Here is a 10,724-nt window from a genome sequence, read left to right on the forward strand (position 1 = left end):
CTGAAAGGCACACGCAAAAGCCAAACCAATGTGTGGGAGGAGTCAGACCCACACGGAGTAGACACAAGAAGCCTTGCAGAGCAGCGCATGCGCTGCTAGGCTCGACCTAAAAAGGGAAGGTTATTGCCTGGCACTTGTCAGGTTGACATGGCAGTTCAAAACGGTGTGCAGACTCTGCATTGGCAGGTCAACGTTATCTTTTTAGGGCTACTCATGTGGGTGACACAATCAGTGTTTGAGGCCCACTAGTAGCATTTGATTTACAGGCCCTGGCACACTAAGTGCACTTTACTAGGGACTTACCAGTAAATCAAATATACCAATCAGGGAGAAACAATTGTAATCACAATTTACACAGGAAGCACTTACACGTTGACACTGATCAGCAGTGGCAAAGTGCCAAATCATCTGAGCTAGCAAAAACGAAATCCAGCACAGCATCAAAAATACAGATGGTAGAGGCAAAAAGTCAGGGGACACGACGCCAAAGATGCCAAGTTTAACAAATGCAAACTGTGACGAAATACTGCGTTTGCTGCTGGCTGGTATGCTTGCGTAGTGAAATCTTTCCGTCGGGAAAGTTTCTGATCAACAGCTGTGGCATTGACGCTGCAGTTCGGAGAGGGGCAGTGGTCGAAGTGGGCGGGATCAGCAGGGCACGGCGTGACCTACTTCTTTAATTCTATAGATTCCGTTCCCCTACTTTTTTATTTTGAACATGCGTCCCTGGACATAAGAAACATCCAAGGCCTGCAGAGAAGGCTCGGCATTTGTGGCTGTTGGGGACGGGCGGGGAGCAGAGAAGGAAAAGGTCTCCATCTCTTGCTTCCTGCCCAGACAAGACAAGGAAGGTGTCCGCTTCTGCTCTACTGCTGGCAGCTGCCCCCCCTCCACTCTTTCTTACTCTTATTCCCTCTCTCTGTCTAGCTCCTCCTCACTTACCGAAAACCGTCAGTCAAGAAATGGTTCTCACCCTCTCTTTCTTCCTGTCGTTCATTTGATCGCCTGTGAAATGGATGCAAGAAAGAAAATCACTTTTGCTGGAAATGCAGTTTTGCTATTTTTCTATTCCAAAGTGCAGCCACAGAAAAAAAAGGTTCTAAATATGAAAAATCAATAACTAAATAAAGCAAGACGGAGTGTTCTTAAAGTGGCCAGATCGGTTTTATTCCAACCCCAAAAACATTAGCTTCACTTTACTGAGTTTGCCAGTGAAGCGCTGTTTTTCCCCGGAAGTGCGCCAAACCTGGAGGTACTGCAATACCTGGTTGATGGGTGGATTGGAAAACAAAATGTGTAGGGCGGCTTTGTCTTCACAAATGTGGTCTTTTTAAACTATACTGTTTACATTTTGTAAGCATATAAGCAGTGGACATTGAAATGGGTCCTTTCTGGGCCCTGTAGTTTTCAGGCAGAAGCACTCACTGATTTCTGAATAGTGAGTGTAAAAGCGTTAAGTTCACCATGTTGTTTCTGTTTACATTTCACATGCTTTATTTAATCTTTCATTCCCTATGAGTGGTTGTTTTTTCCAGGATGTTGTTACTTTTTCCTTTAGGCAGCATATTGCTCTTGCCTAGTGCGTAATTTGAATTGAGTCACATCCAGTTGTTTATAGCAGGTCAAATTGGATTGTAGTTGAAGGCTGTGTGAATTTCTCTCAGTTGGGCAGTATGGTGTTCAGTGAGGAAGCGGATGTAGCAATGGGGGCAGAGCTGCTGAATTTAGAACTGGGGAACCAGGTTTAGCGTTCATGAGCAGTCCCCAGACCACTCTCCTGAGGGAGCACATTCCCATGCTAGACCTTAGAAGGCCCTGCAAATCCGGAAAATCCCTGGTGTGGCCCACCACAATCTATGCTGAAGTTCACCTCCAGTCTTGCAGGCAGGCCTATGAAGTAGCAGACCCTAGAGCAACAGCGACTCTGTCACTGAGGTCACAGGACCCCTCAGAAGAGCTGGCTCTAGGGCAGTGCGACCGCAACGGGTGCTGACTTTGAGTGGGGGCGTTGTATATTATGGGTTTAAAAGCACCTACAGCAATTTTTGGCAATAATAAAAATGTCATAACTCCAGTGAATAAACGTCTTCCTAGAGCGAAATCGGAGTTTTGTCTAGTGGAAGGTTTGACTCATGGAAAGATAGGGTTAATGTGCCTGCTGCTAAGAACATGTACCATGCCCATCACAAAGTGCACATATTGTAAATAGGTCAGTGGGTTATTGCTTTTGTCAGTGAGATCCTTTTGGTACTTGCAGTTTAGAAGTTAAAATCCTAACAAAGAACAGTGAGCTATTAACTTTTATCTTAGAGCTGCATACAAACTGCAAGGTATTAACTAGAGATTTATGTTTTTTCCCTAAGCCTTTAATTATCCTAATGTTGCAAAAAGTGTTCATTTGGATAGAAATCAATAATGATTATTAAAGTGAACCCCCAAACATGGTATTATGTTTTAAATTCTGAGTTCGTGTTTCTCCAGATCAATCATTATTAAACTATACTGCCTACTCATATGGTTGTCATGTGACTCCTACACCTTGTAACATTTCTCATGGGTGGGGAAAAATACACAGCAATGCAAAATAGCATGATCCAATACATACAGTATCATAATCTTGAAAGCAAATATGCAGTCAATAGCAGTACATTAGACAATGTATTTCTGGGCGGGATAATCCTCGCCTCCGTTGTCCTTAATAGAATTGAAAATTCTTGTCACGAATGTTCGCAAATTTTTAATTCTATGTCAGGACCGGAGGCTCCGATTATGCTTGTTCAAAGCTGAGCCACCACCATTGAAGCAACATTGACAATCGGCTTATAGTAAAACGTTTTAAAAGTACTTTCATTAGACCAGTCAGCTGCACTCATGATATCCACTAGGCTTACACCCGTTACAAATGCTTTGGAAGCCATGGCTCCGCGCGCAGAGTGAGCCCCAAACTTGGAGATATCAATCCCTGCCTCGCTCATGAGCCAGCGCATCCACCGCGATAAGGTAGCTGGCGTCACTGGGCGAAAAGGCTTTTGCAAAGCAATAAGTTTGCCCCTGCATATCAGCACGAAACTCCTCAGTACTCACCTCGTAATCCTTAATACATTGCACCACGCACAGTTTAGGATTGTTAGGAAAAACCGGGTATGTGATTGAAGTAGTGTTACACTTCGTTCTCCTGGACAAGGTGAAAGACATCCCTTCCGGTGTAAATCTACGCCCCGCTAAATCCAGAGCTCGGACGTCAGAAACCCGTTTGCAAGAAACGAGACACAAAAGCATAGTCAGCTTAGCTGAGAGTTGTTTACGAGACAAGAACCTATTGGATGGCCAAGATTCCAGGAATCGGAGGACAAGAGAAACATCCCACAGAAGAGAGTACTTTGGGCAAGGGGGTTTCACCATCCTGACTCCCCTCAGTAATTTACAAACTAAAGGATGTTCCCCAATGGGCTTACCATCTACAGGTAAATGCCCCGCCGATATGGCGGACCGAAAGTTGTTGACCGTCCTGTAGGCCAACCCGGAGGACGCCATAGAAGCCAAAAGGTTGACCATTAAAGACACATGTGCCTTAGCGGGATCCACGTCCCGTTGAGTGCACCAATCACACCACCTTTTCCAAGATGAGGCGTATCGCTTGTGAGTATTGGCCGACCAAGCTTCTTTGATGAAGTTACTAGCTTCTCGCGAAAGGCCCGGGACACTCCACCTGTCCCTGAAACCCGCCAAGCAACGAGAGGAAGTTGGCCCGAGGCCACCAAAGGATGGGGATTCTGAAGAGGGTCCAGCAATAGGTTCTGCATCTGAGGAAGGAGGATCGGAATCTCGCAACACATGTCCAGTAACACCGGAAACCAAGCTTGAGCCCTCCATAGAGGAGTGATCAAAATGAGTTCCGCCTGAAAAGTTCTTGTTCGTGCTAGAACCCGTGGGATCATGAGAAACGGGGGAAACGCGTAACAGAGGGACTTCGGCCATTCCTGCAGGAATGCATCTGTGGCTAACGCCTCCGGGTCCGGCCTCCAACTGAAAAACTGGGGAACCTGACTGTTCAGTCGAGACGCAAAAAGGTCTATCTGGCAAGGGCCCCAAAGGTGGGTTAGGTGTCGAAACACTGTGGGCAACAGCCTCCAATCGCTGGAGTCCTGTAGGTGGCGGGAATTCCAATCGGCCACTTGGTTGCTGGAACCGGGCAGATATTCCGCAACCACCGAAATTCTGTGTTGCAGACAGAAGTGCCAGAAGTCCTTGGCGATCTCCGCCAACATCCGCGACCTGGTACCGCCCAGCTTGTTGACGTAACGTACCGCCGAGATATTGTCCATCCGAAGGAGTATACAACAATCTGTTTTCTGCGGTGACAGACATCTGATCGCAAAGGAACCAGCCAACAGTTCCAAGCAATTGATATGCAAATGAAGTTCGTCTGGCGACCAGCGACCACCCGTGGATAACGTGCCGCACCGGGCTCCCCAACCCCACCGGCTGGCATCTGATTCGATCACCACATCCGGGGTCGATCCGAATAGCGCTCGGCCGTTCCAGGCCTCCATGTGGTTTAACCACCAATCCATCTCCAGTCTCGCCTCCTCTGAGAGAGGTATCTGTTCTGAATAACTGAGACCTTTCCGAAGATGGCGGATCTTGAGCCTCTGAAGGGCCCGATAATGAAGGGGGCCCGGGAAGATCGCTTGGATGGAAGAAGCCAGGAGCCCCACTATGCGGGCTAAAGATCTCAAGGACGTCGTCTGTCTGAGTAGGATGGACCGCAACTCTTTCTTGATTGCCCTGACCTTTGTCATCGGCAGTAAGAGTTGACACGTCACTGAATTGATCGTAAACCCCAGAAATTTGATGGATTGAGAGGGGATTAACACTGATTTCTGCGGGTTGACAATGAACCCCAAGCTCTGCAATAGTTTGATCGCCCAATTGAGGTGCGTTTGTACCGTTTGAGGGGAGGATGCCAAAATAATTATGTCGTCCAGGTATATAATGAGGCGGACTCCCCGGGCCCTGAGAGTTTCCACCACTGGTCTCAGAAGCTTCGTGAAGCACCACGGTGCTGACGACAGACCGAACGGGAGGACCTTGTACTCGTAGCATACCTTTCCCCAGACAAACTGCAGGAACCTCCTGTGAGGTGGAAAAATGGGAATGGAGAGATACGCGTCCTTCAGGTCCAAACGGACCATCCAGTCTCCTTCCTGGAGAAGGTCGCGCAGTAGATGGATCCCTTCCATCTTGAAGTGCCTGTAAACAATCCACGAGTTGAATTCTTTGAGGTTTAGCACCAAGCGGGAACCGCCCCCTTTCTTGTCTACGAGAAAGACAGTACTCACGAAACCGTGAGGGTGAACCTCGGAGGGCGCCACTGCGCCCTTCTGCAGCAAGGAATTGATTTCTGCCGTGATAAAGCTCTGATCTTGTCGGGAAAAATACAGAGGGGGGGGGCGGGAGTGTTGCACAGGGGAGGCGTACATCTCCAGCCTGTACCCCTGCACCGTCTGCAACACCCATGCATCTTGCGAAATTTCGCGCCATTTGTCTAGAAAACATGCCACTCTGCCCCCCAATGTCACCTCCGAGAAGGGAATGAGGCTCACCTGAATTTCCGGCATCATGCTGGTTGTTGGAGTTTCCTCCAAATCTGCCACCTTTGCGGAACCTGTTCCTGGAACGTCGCGAGGGATAACAATTGGAGGTGTTGGCTGAGTTGTCCTGATAACCACCTCTCTGCTGTCCACGTTGGGCGCCTTGGTTATATCCCCGGCCGAACGAGCGCCCCCGGAAGCGTCCGGCCCTGCCAAAAACCGGGCGGAAAGCCCGCTTTAACGAACCCTGGGCCTTGTCAAGCCCACTAAATGTGGCAACAAACTTGGTGAGCTCCTTGAGAAAGGGTTGACCAAACAGGAGGCCTTGGGCTAGTGGGCCCGACTCCGACGTAGATAATTCGGCCAGCCTGGGATCTAACTTTAGGAGAATGGACCTGCGTCGTTCCGTCGACAATGCACAATTAGCATTGCCCAGCTGGCACACTGCCCGTTGTGCCCAGCCGATCAACTCATCAGGGCTAATTGCAATGGAGGATTCTTTGGCCCTAAAGCCGATCTCGAGAATCTTGGTCAGGGGGCCTATGACGTCTAGTAGTTTATCCTGGCAGGATAGCCAGGACCTGTCCAAACCTTTCTTAGGATCCTTTGAGTACTTTTTCAAGTACGTCAACATGGACGGGTCCACCTCCGGGGTAGCCGCCACCTTGTCTGCTAGCTCCGGTCGCGGGCATTCCGACCGTAGTCGTGCCCGTACGTCCGTATCAAATGCTTGACGTAGATGGGATTGAACATAATCTGCTACCTCTTGCGGTGGTAGCCAGGAAGATGAGTTAGGGTGGATAATGTCCGCTGGTTCGAACGTGAGCACTTTAGGTGATGCGGACGGGCCAGAGTGCTTCTCCTTCCGTGCTTTCTTGGAAGGGCGAGGAGATTCTTCCTCGTCCGTTGTAGGATCAGGTGTGGTATCCTGGCCATCATCCTCCTGGGAGATCTCAGTAATTGTCGCTTCTCTAGGAGAAGAACGTTCCTGCTCCGCCATCGAGCGTGCGAGCCTAGCGAAATCTGCAGCATGGGGATTCGTTCTTACCTTACCCCCAGGTGTAGGACGGGAAGCTGAGGATGGAACCCAGCCTTGTTTCTTTGCGTAAGAGCAAAGATGGCGCTTCAATGGCGCAATCGCCCTCACCAATGCGGAATTGACAGACTGCTGCACACCTGCGTCCAATGCCTCAACGAGGTCATATTCCATAGACCCAGAAGGGTCTTCGTCATCATAATAATAATAATCCTCTTCATAATATTCAGACATAGTTGCCACACAGTGAGCAATTAACGACCCTGAGGATTATTTGTGAAGTCCGTCAAAATTCACAATCAATATTCTCACACAGGAGATCAGGGGGAGTGGTAACCCCAGGCAAGCCCCCAATACAGGCACCAATGAAGACACCGACTGATAAAGTTTAGATGTGGAGGGAGGGAGGGCTTGCACAATACAAATCACCAATCCCACTCTAGGCAAAGCCTATGCTGAATTATACAGCCCCACTGACTTTAGAAACAGAAGGGCGTCTGGGGAGCCAAAACGAGCCTTTTCCGCCGAAAAAACGGTACAAATACGGGTCTTAAGCAGTTAAAACACACTGCTCTGTGTTCGATTCAAGCCCGACTAATTTTCGCGGGCAAAATGGCCGCCGCGCATGCGCGCTGGCTCAGGCTCGCACAGATAGTAAAAGAGGACTGCGCGTCAGACAGACGCGCGTCCTCGCTCCCCTACCTCCCGCTCCACAAACCCGAATGACGTGAGACAAACTCACCGACGGGATACGGAAACGCCCGCAGCGCTTCGCACTACTGAAAAGGAAAGGCAATCAACATACACACTCGATGAGGCTAAGACCTCCGTCAACACAACTCGCACTGACTGCGAACGCGCATCAAGGCAGCGCCTCAAAATAAGCAATAAATCAATGAACAACAACGAACAAATCGCGCAACAAAGCAGCGCTTCGTAATAATCAATCAATAACAACGAACAAATCGCGCAACAAAGCAGCGCTTCGTAATAAACAACAATTACAGCGTATAAACTTTCAACAAACCAACACTGAAGTAATATCACACTGTAAGAGAGAAAAATGCATAAGGTACTTAACTGGCTGCGGAGCAGCAAAGAAAGAGGACTCTATGTGCTGACAGGGACCTTTTATGGACGAGACTCTATGGTTGTCACGTGGTTTTATCTTTGTTTTTATTGGCTGCTGTGAGCTTCCTAGTAAAGATTGAGAAGCATAATCCTCGCCTCCGTTGTCCTTAATAGAATTGAAAATTCTTGTCACGAATGTTCGCAAATTTTTAATTCTGAGTTCGTGTTTCTCCAGATCAATCATTATTAAACTATACTGCCTACTAATATGGTTGTCATGTGACTCCTACACCTTGTAACATTTCTCATACAGTGATTTACAGACGTAAAATTGATTGTCTCTGTGTATATTGCTGACGACAAAAAATCCATGGCTCGGAAACAAATGGCTTGTGCTTCCATTTTTAAGCATATTTGGGACATTCTGAGATTAGAAACATATCCCACTTTGTGAATTTATTTTAATGTCAATAACTCGTATTAATCATTAAATAATCATGTGTATCCATTGGTTGAATTACATAACATAATAAGCTGTAACTGGTCAGTGAAATGCCAAACAAATACTAAAGATTGGGATGTTTTGCCAATCCCGGCCACACCTCTAACTCCGCCCACTGATCCAATCCTCAGGTTATTCCCGCCCTCTGATTCTCCGCCCACAGTTCCCCACTTCGACCACTGGAGAGGGGCATGAACTGGAACTGGTCATTCAGTGATTTACTGAACGTTCATCAATAGGCCAGGTTTCCCAGAAGCAATGGATACTCAGCAGTCTGGTGCAAAAAGTATGGTACAGGGTACTTGCACTTCTACTTTTCCATTTCAAGCACTGATTGGCTGTTTGATGCATTATTCCACTTACTTGCAGTGCTTGCATTGCAATGCGCGAGTAACTATGTTGCATTTCGAAGTTACCCTCAATTCAGCAGCACACCTTTTGCCACAGTGACTCTTAATAGGGTCATCGTATATCTCAGAGTTCGGCTAGGTACAGCTCAGTGCTGCAAATATAGAAACAAGGACTGGCGTACCAGCGCTACTTACCGACTCACACAGTGCCGTGGCCTCTGCCTGCCAAACCGTAGCTGTCGAGATGCATACCTCCCTCAGGTGACCCGTACCCAGTGCTAACTTTGCCGAAGCGGATGCCAGGGCTCCCATCATGCCTGCAAGAAGGGCAAAGAAGACTCCCACTGCAGTCACGGGAGACCCCCTGCTCAGAATCTCCATGGCAATCCGTTGCTTGAAACTGCAATCCCTTGTATGCTAATTCTCGTGTCTTCCGCATTGAAGCATCTTCTGTAAGCAGGCGGCGCCCTGACTTTTCACTGGGTGATTTTTTTTCCTCACAGTAAATTGGCGTCCAGGTCGGAAACAGCGGGAAGATGTCAGTGATCCATGTGAAATGGCCGGTGCATTTTATGCTTCTCTTCGTCTCCCCTGGTCTGACCGTACTCCGACTCTATTCACACTAGCGACCTACTTTTGTGACGCTCTCAACCGACTAGAGCCCTCCGGACTCTAATTACGTAACTAACTTCCGGAGTTCGGCTTTTGCTTTCGTTTTCGCTCTTCGTCCTAATTATTCAGGATCTGTTGTTACGCTCCATCCATATATGTTCACGTTGGTCTCAGACTGCGTCGGCTTCTACTTCTGGCTGGGCCCCACCTCAGCCCCACAGTTTTGAGGTGGCCGCAAGTATGAGGAGCGCTGTACCTTCCTCTCTGATTATCTGACATGTCTAGGTCTCAATCAGTCAATAGTTATTGTTTGGTGAGCTAAAACGTTTAACGCAATTCATTGCAAATAATCTGATAAAGAAAATAATTGATATGTTAAAAATTACTATTATAATACTTCACTACTAGCTCAATCATTTCACCGATAAAATCTACACAACATAAAAATCAAGTTTAGTGCAAACGTGGGTTTTTGTCAATGTATTTTGATGTTCTGCGTGTCAGGTGCAAGGTTTATTTCCTAACCTTGAAACATCTTTTAACACATGGCTAGACGTGTCAGTTCATTTGATAGTGAAAACGTTATAAATGTCAGCTATAATATACACGGGGCAATTTAAATGATGAAATGCAAGAGCAATATAGCACTACTTCAAGTGTCTTTTCTTCTTGTGACATACATTTTATAAGTCTTATGTTTGAGTGTTCTCTCCGTTTGAACATTGAATTAGTACGGTTGAGTATGGTGCGCAGCAAGGTTTTCCGTTCCTCTACTAAGGCAGGGCATATACCCAGGATGTGCAAAATCGTTTCTCTGTAATATTCACAGAGCCTTCTGTTTTTGTTATTTAGTGGATCGAGCCAACATAGCTGCCAAGTTTTCAGTGTGCTTATGTGACATTTCAATGTCTCTTGTGTGACACTTTATTGCTGGCTGAGCAAAGTGGTTACATTGAGGTATTGTAGTATGATACATTTCAGATATTATCTCCTCTTGTACAGTATTATAGTCTGGAAATTGAACCAGTGGCAATGTTCCTGATGTTCTCATGCAAGGTTATTCAATGGTGTCTCTTTTCTAACATGAGCATTTCTTTTGCATTTTGGGACTTTTGAGCCCAGCAAACAGCCAGATATGAGCTCCGGTGGTAACAGCACACTGGCACTATGCAAACGGCTTTTAGCTAATTGGGTTTTGAGGGGGGTGGTCAGAAGGCCCTACCCCCCAATTTTCATGCGGGTAGTAGGCTCTAAGGGCGAATGACAGCCCTGATTGCTTGGTGGGCGCATGGCAGGGTTTTGACAGGTAGTTAGGGCCAAGATAACGGTCGTCGGGTGCCATTTTAGTTTTACAAAGTGAGCACGTCTGGGCATACCCTGCCAACTTAGGGCGAACAAAGTGATACCAAAGGGGATGATAGACGGAGCATTTGAGCAAATCAAACACTCATCCCCAGTCCACTGATCTGGGTTTAATCCATCATCATTCTTTAGCTCACTCCACCACCCCAGTTCAGACATGGCCAAATGCAAATCAGTCTGATCCTGTGCCTCATGGG

At 47.4% G+C, this 10,724-nt stretch overlaps 1 protein-coding gene across 1 annotated transcript in view; it reads right to left on the minus strand.

Annotated features, from left to right (window-relative positions):
• The window catches only part of TMEM42 (transmembrane protein 42), an 82,435-nt gene extending 73,214 nt beyond the window's left edge, over positions 1-9,221 (minus strand). The window contains exon 1 of the mRNA XM_085631545.1: positions 8,749-9,221. Coding sequence (XP_085487671.1) covers positions 8,749-8,934 — 186 coding nt within the window. The 5' untranslated portion in view covers positions 8,935-9,221. The remainder of the gene's footprint in view (positions 1-8,748) is intronic.
• Positions 9,222-10,724: the final 1,503 nt, after the last annotated feature.

The sequence above is a fragment of the Triturus cristatus genome, chromosome 10 (assembly GCF_964204655.1).
Source record: "Triturus cristatus chromosome 10, aTriCri1.1, whole genome shotgun sequence".
NCBI classification, from domain to species: Eukaryota; Metazoa; Chordata; class Amphibia; order Caudata; family Salamandridae; genus Triturus; species Triturus cristatus.